This window comes from Zingiber officinale, chromosome 11B (assembly GCF_018446385.1).
Source record: "Zingiber officinale cultivar Zhangliang chromosome 11B, Zo_v1.1, whole genome shotgun sequence".
Lineage (NCBI taxonomy): Eukaryota > Viridiplantae > Streptophyta > Magnoliopsida > Zingiberales > Zingiberaceae > Zingiber > Zingiber officinale.
Genome location: NC_056007.1, coordinates 36,832,240 through 36,845,180, shown reverse-complemented (window position 1 = coordinate 36,845,180; position 12,941 = coordinate 36,832,240). Strand labels below are relative to the sequence as shown.

General features: G+C 34.8%; 1 protein-coding gene across 2 annotated transcripts in view; it reads right to left on the bottom strand.

The window, feature by feature from the left end:
- Positions 1-329: 329 nt before the first annotated feature.
- LOC122033671 (peptidyl-prolyl cis-trans isomerase CYP71-like) overlaps positions 330-12,941 on the bottom strand; it is a 49,047-nt gene continuing 36,435 nt past the window's right edge. The window contains exons 4-14 of one of the 2 annotated variants that reach the window (XM_042592766.1): positions 9,935-10,174; positions 9,682-9,803; positions 9,411-9,486; positions 9,169-9,276; positions 8,908-9,084; positions 6,630-6,847; positions 6,349-6,481; positions 5,240-5,463; positions 1,286-1,439; positions 1,101-1,207; positions 330-775 (exon numbers count right to left, since the gene is read on the bottom strand). In XM_042592766.1, coding sequence (XP_042448700.1) covers positions 1,124-1,207; positions 1,286-1,439; positions 5,240-5,463; positions 6,349-6,481; positions 6,630-6,847; positions 8,908-9,084; positions 9,169-9,276; positions 9,411-9,486; positions 9,682-9,803; positions 9,935-10,174 — 1,536 coding nt within the window. In that variant the 3' untranslated portion in view covers positions 330-775; positions 1,101-1,123. Of the gene's footprint in view, positions 776-1,100; positions 1,208-1,285; positions 1,440-3,234; positions 4,597-5,239; positions 5,464-6,348; positions 6,482-6,629; positions 6,848-8,907; positions 9,085-9,168; positions 9,277-9,410; positions 9,487-9,681; positions 9,804-9,934; positions 10,175-12,941 lie in introns of those variants that run through there. The other variant, XM_042592767.1, reaches the window with a different exon arrangement.

Here is a 12,941-nt window from a genome sequence, read left to right as displayed (position 1 = left end):
CGTCTGAATTTCAAATTTTGGATCACTCTTCACGTGTAAATTTTGGATTTTCAGTTCCATTTCCATTTTTTCTTTCTTTCTCAATAAAGCCCAACTTCATGCTCAGCCTCGAGCACGATTACTTGACAAGCCCCGATCCAAACTTGGGTCTTGCATTAGTTTATCAGATAGACGCTACCAGAGGATGAATCAAAACCCAAAAACTATCAGTAACAAATCATATTGTACAATTGCTCTCGATTGGATAAAGCATCAGTACATAGCATTAACAGGTGCGCAAAGAGCTTCAAATGCTTTAACAGAAAATGTGGAAGGGGAAGATCACATCGTTGCAATAAGATGTCCGATTAAACTACAATTAACTTTTGCATATTTGTATACAAGTGAAATGTTTGAAAAGGTTCAGGAAATCTTATATAGCATGTGAAATTTAGAGCAAAACTGCTAGGGTCGAGCATTGTTGCCAATACAGTTTACAATACCAGGGTGTGGCTAACAGACCTTTCCGCTGGCAAATTAATCATCGACCTATTCCTATTTCCTTGGTAAAATTTCTTAGTGTTACATTGATTAAGCACACCATTTTACTAGCTTCAACAAGCTTCATGCACGCCCTCAGTTTGTCATTAATTGAGCCAATCCACAGCAGCAAGCTAATTCAACTCCAACAAAGACAGAAGAAACAACATTGAGCCCTTCTGATGCCTCCGGCAACAACCAAAAAGCTGATCAATCCAAGATGATGAATCTTCTACGGCTTTAGAGCAGCAGTCTCCTGTAGGCAACAAATACTGATACTTAAGTCCATATTGCACTTGGATATACAAGCTGGAACTAAGGATTTAGATTGGTCTCTTTACCAAATTCTGGTCCAATGTAAGAATTCTTAATATTAGTACAGAATCAAGAAAAAAAGTCGGATATCAGGACCATAGTACAACTATAGTTATATGCATATATACTTGTTAGTAGATGGCTTGAACCAATATCTACGTTTGTATGATTATTCTGTAAAAACCACAATGACCATCAGAAAATTGTGAAGATGTTCTACAATAAACAAGGGGATTTGCACCATACAGGGTGTGAAGAGCACACACCTCGAGTATCAAAATCTTATGTTCTAAGATTTTGGAACTGTAACATTTAATATCTTTACGTCCTGATAAGGCTTGTCATTCTTATCAGTCTTAACCTTCTCTATTGCCTGTAGAGATACATCAAAAGAAAGAACTTCAGGAGATCAGAAATAGTCATAGAAGATATAGCTCACAGATTAGTGTACCTGAACAACATCCATTCCCTTCACAACTCTACCAAAAACAGTATGCTTATTGTCCAACCATGGAGTAGCCACTGTGGTAATGAAGAACTGAGAACCGTTGGTAGCTGGCCCAGCATTTGCCATTGACAGTGTGAAAGGTCTGTCATGTCTTAAGCTGTAAACCGCAAACAAGTATAACATCAATTGCATGTATTGTCATAGTAAAAGCTTATAGAAAGAATTGTATTGTGATGATTGATGCAGCGGGTATTCACCATCCTTAACACAAAAACAAATAAAAAACAGAAAGGACATTATTTTAGTGAATTTTCAGCATAAGAAAATCCGAGAGCATGAGTTCGTAGCCATCACTCTCATGCAAAAAAGCAGATGATAATCCACTTCATCATACTTATTCCTTGATTCACATCATACTTAAACTAAAGATAGACCACTAACATGTTTAGTGTGGAAGTGTCTCCAACTACAAAAAAGTAACATAATGCCCTGATGTGCTGCTAAATGGGTATTTCCATGGTTAGCCATTTTTAATTAAATCATGACCAATCAGATCAAGGTTTAAAATTTTGACCCCCTAAGTTTCAATATATGACTGGACTGGAACGATACAATTTTCAATTTTGGTACCATATCGTGTGGTGCTGATACAATTTCATTACTTCTTAAAATATAAATTATATTAATTAAAAATATTTTTATTAATATTTGATCATTATAGATTCTTATTATTAAGTTATATTTGAGATGTTAAATGTTAGTTTATATTTTGATATTCTTATTGAGAAAAAGTCCATTTAGGTTAACTGAAGTCCGTTAAAAGGTTTATGCTATATTTAATTTAGATATATTTTGATTAGATCAATTTAAAATTAAATCAAATATATATATATATAGGAATTTGTTATACTAGGTGCCAATGTTGCGTGCCCAGTGTCCATGACTGTCACATGGGCTCCGCTTTCATGTGGGGCGCCCCTCAAAGTCACGGACACGGGGCGCACCTTGCATAATATATATATAGATAAAATTTGTTAGTAGTAATATATTTTATAAAGTTTAAATTTATTTTTTTTATCTAAGAAGGGAAAAGGATAATCATCTCAAAAGGTTTTGTTTTCCCTCTATTTACCTTAAGAGGCATTTTTTTTCTTTGTTTATTTGATGGAGAAAAAAAAATATAATGAATGAATGAATGAAGAAAAATTAATAAGAAAAAAATTAATCGATAAAAAGAGAAAAAAAATTAAGAAGGGGAAATTTAATAGGAACAAATAAATAGTTGTTTAAAAAATAAAAAATTCAACCTCTAAAATAAAAAATTAATTAAATTTTAAAATTAAAATAAAAATTAAAAAAATCAAAAGATGAAAAAATCACGGCTACTGCCGCAAGTGGCGCCCCTCGCAGAGGCCGGCGCGACACGCAATTTAATTTCTTGAATAAAATGACATTTCAAAAACTGGAACAGAAAATAATTGCTCACGAACACACCGCCTTAACACTATAAATATGCTCAATATTCTTGGGTTGCCTAAATTAACTTTATTCTATGTGACAATTTATTTATTTTTTACTTTGCAAACAATAATTTCTTTTGTGCTACAATATGAAGAGACTACTAGACTATTGAGAATTATCTCCATATGATCAACATCTTCACTTTTCAAATTATGTTGAGACATCGTCAAAGAAATTGGATATTTAGGAGAATATGGTAGGTCTAACTCTAAATTCCACAAGTGTACTTTTTTACTTCTCTTATCGTATTTCCTTTTACATAATTTGGAGTTTGTCTATTTTTATTAGACATGTTGTCGGTACTCTAGGAAAGAGCATGTGTAATTTTTTTTTTAATAGGTAAATGTCATTGCATTAACATGTCAAAATGTACAATGTTGGCCATGCATGCCAACTCATGTCCGAGTTAGACATCCAAGGTCCTGTATACATGTACTTGCACTTTTCTAAAAATCCCCTCTACATCAATCCTCACCTCCTCAAACATGCTTCAGTTCCTTCCATCCATACATGGTCCCTCGTAGTGCTGCTTGAAAACCCTGGGCATCCTCTGGTAAGTGGACATATATTGGTGCATGTGCAGCCACATCATGATCCTCCTCCATAGCTCAGCAATAGGCCGGCATCTAAAGAATAGATGCTCTTGTGCCTCCTTGCTGCTCTACAGAATGTGCACCTCTTGTCTTCCATAAAGTCCAATCCTGTCTATGGTGGGGAGCCTCCAGTTCGCTAACAATTATACTGTGAATGCATGCTTAGTTGTACATAGCTCTTCCAAACCATTGATGTCCATGACTCCTGATTTTCTAAAGAAGTCATATACCCAGCTTTCTTACCATGTGTAGTTTACTTCTTATATTACGTGCTTTGGGATTATGATCCCTTCGATAAGGGATAAACCATATGGATGCTGTGAATTCTAATTTTTCTAAAATAGTTCAAAAGTGGAGTAGGTAAAGTTGTTGTCATGTGACCAAAAGGTCACGGGTTCGAATCCTGGAAACAGCCTCTTGCAAAAAGCAGGGTAAGGCTGTGTACAATGGATCCTTCCCCAGGACCCCGCATGGCGGGAGCTTCGTGCACTGGGCTGCCCTTTTTTTTTTTAGTTCAAAAGTGGAGTAGGTCACCAAATGGGCATGTGCTTGAAGTTACTCAAAGAACATATCTGCTGCAGTTTGTTCTTAATAGCAGATTTTTTCCATGCAGTAGATTGTTCCTTCCAGTGAATAATCAGATCTCATCTTCCACTGATCAAATCCAGTGCCTTTCCTTGGCCTTCTTCTTAACAACAAAAATCCGGTGCCTTTCCATGACCTTCTTAACAACAAATTTATTTCTGCATGTTCTCTCCTAGTGTTCCAGTAGAAGATTTATTCCTGCAGTGAAATTATTTCACATTTCTCTAATCCAGATTAGGTTTTTGCTGGAGATTTTCCAAATTTGCTTATGGCACCAGTGCAGATTTTCTAAGATTCAATCCTGCAGCAGCTTCCTGGATTGAATTTCAGATTTGCCTATTTCTGTTCGGATTTCCTGTTTTGATTCTTGTCTCTACAGATTACAGCTCAGTGAGAGTCTCTTGGATTTTGAGGTCTCATTCTCTACTGAGTGTTCTGTTTTTTCTGGATCTAGAATAATCATTGAAAATTAACTTTTTGTGTTTCCACGAATCTTCAAGAATTTGCTTGGATTTCAATTTCTGATGTTGAATTTGCTTATTTCAGCCTCTGCATTTACTAAAGAATGGCATCTTCCTCTAAGTTCCTCGTATGGTGTTCTTGATAGTAGGGCCCCTACAGTTAATAAACAATTTGAAGAGTATAAACAACTACTTCAGTGACCAAGAATGTAACACCACAGTCAGTGTCATTCTCAGTTCATAGAGGTGGCACAATTGCCCACACGAAACACATCACAAGATCACCTTACATACTTTGTATTTGTATAAAACTCATAACTGTACTGGCACAGTGTGATAACAGTATAAGATTTGAAACCTTGGTAAGCATTGATCCTTATATTATATATTCTGAGAATACAAGAGGAAGATGCATGCTATGTTAGAGACAGAGATAGATTATCTATCACTCTGTATCATCAATGAGATTAGAATTAAACATGACATGCGATAGTTATCACTACTAGGAAAAAAAATTGGAACTGTGACCACCCAAGGTAAAGAACAACTAATAAAGGAAAATCATGTTTCCAAAAGGTCCTTTGCATGTAATGTGCAGTAACATGAGTCAAATCAACATTCAAGTTGCAGAAGCAGTACAATGAAATAGAAACAATTTTCAATTAAAGGGCATATAGACAGTGGACTTTCTGTGACCAGTGAGAGAAAAACTTCTTGTTGATAACATGCAAAACACACCAGAATTAGAATAGCAAAGCTATACGGAAGCTGCAATTAAGTTAATATAGAAGATGGACCTTTTGTGAAACTCATCCTCAAATTCCCTTCCCCATATAGATTGTCCACCAGTGCCATCACCCAATGGATCTCCTGTTTGTATCATAAATCCTTTAATTACACGGTGGAAGATGAGATTATCATAATAACCATTTCGACAATGTGTTGTGAAGTTTTCCACAGTCTTTGGGCACTCTTCTGGATATAATCTCAAGTGAACGTCACCCAGCGATGTGTGTAGCACCTAGAAAGAATAATCAAGTCAAAATAAACAGAGATCACATTCTTTTCTTATATTTTAAATTTTCTAAAAGATAATGTTTATTGTTATGCAAGGTTCAATGAAAATAAAGATACTAGGTGATTGCAAAATTAACTTCACAGTTAAGTCTTATAATTCATGTATAGAAGCACAAAAAAGAGGGAGAAGAAATCACAACCAATTATCTAGGGTTGACTATAGGGTCTTTTATTTTGATAATATGCTCATAGCTGTTAGTAATTCTCAAGTCTATTGGATCTCTCTATCTTAAGTTCATTTTTCTTTGGTCTCCTTTTTGGATTTAATCCTCACCCCTTCATTATCTATCAATTTATCTAGCTATGTATTCATAATCTTTGAGTATGCTATTGTCATCTAAACCTATTTTTACTCATATTTTGAGTTTCCCTTTAATTTTTTGTCATTTTATATCTCCTAATAACTCTGCTCATCCACCTCAACATTTTTATATATAGTAAATTATTTTTTTAATGTGTTGCCTTTACTATTCAACACTGAAATTGCATAAAATTCAGAAATCTCTCTCATTTTCACCACCCAACCATTAGGTGAATGATATCATCATCAATATTCTTCTTGTTGAACACAATCTAGCACCAATTTTAAATCCATCAAATTTACCTATTCCTTTCTAACCATGTATATCCATCAGAAAAAGTATAGTTGCATTAAATGGATTAAGTCTCGCCTGACTTAAAAATGTTTGGTTTCTAAAGCTTATTTCAATAAGTCAGCTTTAGAATTGTCAAAAGTATGCAAACAACAACAAAAAAAAAAAAAAAGCAAGGCTAAATGGTACAAAGATACTGCTGTACGGAGTAACAGTATAAACAAATGTGTTCTTACCACATTATCTGGAAGGGATGTTGTGACTGCTTTTCCTAACTCAGATACTGCCAAAAGTTCTTCAGGTGGGGGCTTCTCATTAAACACATCTCTTCCCTTTGTAGCATCTTCAGGTTCTTCAGGTTCCCTTCGGCTATTTCCAGCAAAATATAATTTTCAGTGAAAAATGCCACAAAACAAGAAAGAGTTGCAATTTCTGCTGATACATATTTCATAGCAAAGCAGAAACTCCAATAGCTTAGATTGAATACCAGTGAAAATTGAAAGATAAATGAACAAACCTGAACAAGTAAATTCTATGTTTCTTAAAAGCACAGCAAAGAAGTGTAGGATCTGTCAAGGGCTCTTTACTCTCGTTGACATTTGCCACTGTTGCAGGAATCTTTCTTACCTTCTTACTACTCTTGTCACCTTGATGTATAGCAATTCTTAAAAATCTATCATTGTTCTCCACTTTTCCAAGTATCCGTGCGACTTTATTTGTATGTAAATTAACAATCTGTAACGTAAAACCAATCAAAATACTGGTAAGGCTAAAATTAATATCCAGCATGAACCCCCCCAAAAAAAAAAAAAAAAGGACACAAAACCACCTCTTTTTTGTCCAGAATTTTTTTAGAAAACTGTTGAGTCATATGATTACTCACTATTATTTAATGCTGGTCATATGTTGTTTATTGTTAATCTTTTTTCTATTGATTTTACCCTCTCTCTTTTTTACAAGGATTACCAAGTATATAAAAAATAAATAGTATGCAAGATGGAAGTAACTTTTGTTGGTGCAATTGACCTCTAGGGTTTCGATGTTTCCAGATTGACTAAGGGTTAATCCAAACAGGACTTGATTTTTGGAAGAGAGAAATCTAGTCAGGACTAGATCACTAGCAAAGAAAGTCCTAACCGAAGATTAGGCAGGTGAGATGTCTACTAGGTGAATAGTTCTACTGGAGGTTAGGTAAGGGAAAGTCCTGCCGACTAGACAGTGAATTCTTAATACTGCTAATACTATTTTATCTTAATGTTTTATATTTATTGTGCTAACTCAGTGTTGCAAGTAAGTTTTAGAAGATCAGGTTTACCAGACACTAAGTGGGACCAAAGAAACTCCAAACAAGTCTGGAGAACCAGATGTTTGGCAGGTAAGGTCAGGTAAGTAACTGGAGGAGAGATCCAGTGAGGACGAGCCCTTGTAGAGCTGTAGACGCTGGTCCAACTTAGATCCATTTTGGAAGTTTAAGTTGAGACTAAGGCTAGATCCTAGTCTTGGAAAAATAGAATCTAATTAATACTGTTATTATATTATTGTGCTAACTCGGTTTTGCAGGTTACACTTTGTTTTGAACTAACGTGTTTTACAGGAGCTAAAATGAACAAGAACAACTCGGGTAAACAGTGATCGGGTAACCTGTTCTATTTGAGGCACCTCGGCTGAAGACCCTTTGCTGAAAGGCGCGGAGGCAGCTCCCATGTGGTTGGAGGTGCCCTGGAGCTTGGCACGGAGGCACCTCAAAGCGCCTGGAAGACGCCCTCAAGTGGATAAAAGTCGCAATCCGCGCGACTTATCACGACTAAAGCTTAAGGAATCAAATTTACACCTGGAGGCACTTCGGATGGGGTTGGATGCATCCTCAACATTGCTTAAAAGAACCGTTCGACCAGCTACTGAAAATCAACTTCTTCCCGAGCTAATATGACTCATCTGCTGCTCCAAGCACACCATACTGTTGCTACGCTACTGCTCCGTGGCATCCAACCGCTGCCTATATACATACATCGACAAACGAGCTCGTTCAGACTCTATACTCCTAAGTTATGGTAATGATTTTATATTTTGTACATCTTTCATACTTGCAAAAAGAAAGTGTAGGTTGTTATACTTTTTCATTTTTTGTACTTGTACTCGATTCACTCTTCTGACGATTCCGAAAGAGGCTTATAGTGGATTGCCCATCGATACGATCTGAAAGATCGTGGATCTTGGAGCAAGAGTCGCAGAAGTCTTCAAATTAAGTAACCGGCCGAGTCTCGTGTTCTGCTTCTCATGTTTTTTTTTCTTTCTTTCCGCTGCACTTTGTTTTAAATTATTAAAAGACGTTGTTTTTAAAAACACACGTGATTCAACCCCCCCCCCCCTTCTCACGTGTGCATCAATCCTACAACTTTTACATATAATCAACCAATAACTGGTGGGCGATCTAGATCCAAATTAATATTGTCCAGACCATTAAGAGACTGAAATCAACACAAGAAGACATCACAAAATACTTTCTTCCACTACAGAAATCTCTGCCTGAAATTATCTTGTGAAAGAGCATGATAAAAAAAGATTCATTGTCCTTACTTGATTCATGAGTAAGAGAAAGGAACTGTCCCTCCCATAAGTAAACAACCACAAAGTAAGAGGAAATGTATTGTGTATACAACCAATCAACCCTCTGGAACTATGATTAGGATATGAGAAGAAGAAAGCAATAAGAACAAAAATCAATTTATATAATTAGTGATATAACCAGTAGAAAACAGGACAATTGAAGCAATAACTAAAAATTAGAATCTTACTTTTATGCCAAGAAGAGTTGCATAAATAATAAAGTTACAGCTCTCATCAAAAATTGCATTTGGCTGTGGAACATTTTCGGTCTTCTCTATTTCCTTCTCAACGGCCATTCTTCGCCCAAAATCAATAGCCTCAAGGCGATACAAAGGAGCATCACTCCGCTGTAGATCTTGTGCCACCTGACATGAATAATTCAAAATACTTGAATCCTAGCAATGGTTTATCTCAATGATAGCTTCTGAGTGATGGTAAAAAAAGGTTACCTCGAGAGATTCATCATACACACGCCTTAGTTTACCAGTTTTGAACCAAAATACACGAATCCTGCGATCTGGAGATGTTACGGAAAACTGACTGCCATCTCGGCTTACCTTATGAATGGAATCAAGGAATAAACAAACAACAAAAAGGAATATATCGTATACAAAACACACCATTCTAATTGGTCATTTAAACTAAAAACATTATAGTGGGGTACAAGACAAGATATGGTTAACTGCAATACCTCGATGGCAGAAACTGTTGTCTTGCACTTTGCAATCTCAAACAGATTTGTGTCAGTTTTAAACTTAAAACTTACACTGCAAGCAAAAGAGAGAACATAGATGGTCAATATCTAATTCCTATTTTGATCAAACCATCCTATTCACTATAAAGATAGCCCATGGGTTTTTCACAATAGATAAGACATGAAGAGTATTATTTGCAAGATGAAAAAGACAGAATCCTTTTGTGCAATGTTCAACTGCTATACTGGTAAAACACATAGTACCAACCCAATTTCAGGAAATTGAAGCTTATCAGAACACCAGTATTCAATAATCCCTTTAGCGTCGCTTGATATGACAATATCATTCACATGATTGTACTTCATAACTTTTATGGGTCCCATATGAATCTGCAAACAGAAGATAAAATATATATACTTGGTGAAAATGCTGAGCAAGAACTGTTGCATCTGAAGCTTCGGAGTAAAACGGTCTAACTTCAAGTTTCTTCTAATGCTTTAAGTGAAAAGTATTGCATTACCTCTTTTGAGATGATAGGTTCATTTGAACCTTCACGCACATCATATATTCCAACAAAAGCAGAATTATGATCACTAATTGCCAGCTTGGCCTTCACATCACCCTGCCGATATACCCATTCGACTGCACCAGGCACATATGGGAGGCGCATCATAAACATCATATCATAGTTAACAACATCATAAATCTTTATGAATGGATCATTGGATATTGTACAACAGAGTAAGCCATCAACACTAACCTGCATTACTGAACAAACCATGATTAAAAGGAATCCAATTTATCATGAAGTTGGAAGTAAACAATACTATGAGATCTCTAGTTCATAGTAGGACTAGGAAATACACATGCATCCTGTTGGTAGTACAAATATCAGTTTTGCCATTTGAAACTTTTGATGTCACGAAAAGTTTATTAAAGTTGGTGGCCTTACAAGTCATCTCTCTCTTAGATGTATCCATAGTACAACCACTAGTCTATGTCTTTTACTTCGATAAACTATTACTAAACATTTATTATTAGTGTAAATGCATTTCGTACATAAACTACGTCCTATGCAATTGGTTATACAAACATATTTTGTAATCACATGCATGAAGTTGCATAGTGTGTTATTTAAGCCCCATACGAATTAAATTAACAAAGACTGCTAGAATGCCACAAGCTAGAGGCAGAGACAGACAGATTTAAATGAGCTTAAGTTAGATGGTCTATTTCGATCAACCGATGGTGAAGCAGTACTAGAAGCTTACAATGTCTACATGTAAACATTTGAGAGAGAAGACATAGAGGTGCCACCAAGAATCTGAAATCATACTAGTTCTAACTCAGATCAAAAAGTAACCAGTCATCAATAAATATTATTCATATAGTAAAATTACCAATACACCCCTTGATGTTACATAACTACAAATGAACACTAACATTTTATATCGATTTTAACTGAGTAAATCTAGGAGTGCTTAATTTTATTCATAGAGAATGAGAAATGAATTGCTAATGATCAACCATTTTGGCGGGTGTTGTAATTTGATCATACATCAGTATGGAGGTTTTGGGAGAATGGTAGATTCTCTCGAATGTTTTGTGGAAGGATTATAGTGATATTGTATATAGTGTGTAGCAAGGTAAGATGTTGTGGAATTTTTTTTTTTTGGTTGTTGGTTTGTGTTGATGGATGGTTATGAATTAGTGTTGATTGTTTGATGGTTTAATGCATGGTTATATTATATTAAAAAAAAATCTAAGTCGATATCAAATATTCAAAAAAAATATCATATTGGATTGGTAGGATCAGAGAAATGCAAATGGCTAATAAGAAAATCAAAAAGGGAAGAGTAAAACAATTTAATATATGAAATAATAAATGTTAGACATCCAATGTTCATTAAATATAAAACATTAAATATGAGACAGAATATCTTAACCCTTAGTAACATATATCATTAATAATAAATAGAAGAAATAATATAACTACATTAGTTTCAGACAATATATTATCATAATATCAATAGTATCATATTATATTATGTCAAAAATATTGATCTTCTTATTACTTATTTTATGTATTAAATAATATATATTATTAGTATTATATACAGATTAATTAAAATAATAAAACTCACTTAGAAGCAATACACAAACCAAGCATTATCCCACTAGGTGGGGTCGGCTACTTAGAATCAATAAAATATTATAAGATATTAAGATCATATTTATGAATATAAGTTAATCAGATAATAAAATTAAATTATTATTTAAGATTCTATATTGTTGAGAGAATTTAGATTTCCTGTTTCACAAAGATCCTTAAGTAATCCTTTCTATTTGTATAGATTATTCATATGAATATTACACATAAGCCCATAGCCCTTACATATTTCCATATAACTCCCTAGCACTCCCCCTCAAGGTGGTTTAGAACAAGTTAACTTGCTATAAATATGTAGAACAAATGTACACAAAATAACGCACAGAAAGAAGATAGATCTAAGTTGAGATGTTTACATAATGACGCATGCAGAGAGACTGAGAGAGCAAGATTAATTGGCTTGAGGACTTTAAAAAATGACACACAAAGAGAAGAGAGATCAGCAGAACGATGAGTCACAAAGGGGGGACACACCACTTGATGGTTAAGTGAGAGGCTCAGGCAAATAAGGGGTTGTTGGATGGCCTAATAGAAATAAATAGGGTTGTTTTCTAAATGAAGTGGCAACTCATAAAAAGTTATAGATATACATACAATTTAATAGATAAATAAGTGAGTGTTAAGATGATAAGATTAGAAACTATTAAAAAATTTACCTAAATGAATCTATTTAGGAAAATAATAATAAAATAATTAATAATAAATAAGAAAATATATTTATTTGAATATACAAAATTTATTAGAATTTTTAGAATTTAAAATGAATTTATGGATATTTTATCAAGATAAATCTTTTAGGGTTTAGGAAAGTCTCTTTGACTTATCCTATTTAAGTGAGCAGTTGATTGGATTTAAACTTAGGTTCTAATTGTTAATCCCTAGGTTTAAATTAATCCCTTCCCTCTTCATTGCCCCGCTCTTGCACACGCTCACGGTGCTATGCGCCCAACCATCGAATGCCTTTGCCCTGTGCCCATGCACCGTCGCCGCACCAATCGCTTGTCTTCCTAATCGTCTGTCGTCGCCCAATCCCTTCCTTGACGCGCGCGGGCCATTGCCACAAGTCGTTGCGTGCTGCATGCGTTGCCACTGTTACCCCCATCTCCCATCACCGACCGCATGCCACGGTCGGCCGCCTGCCACCATTAGTTAGGGTAAGAGTTAAAGTTTAATTATCGTTAATTAATCATAGTTGGTAATTGTACAAGGATTAATTAATTAAGTTTAATAGATTAATCAATCATGAGGTTAATTTATTTAACAGGATTTATTTGGATTTAATGTTAATGATTTGATTAATTAACGGATCTATTAATTAACTGATTTATTAGTTGATTAGTTAATAGATTAATTTATT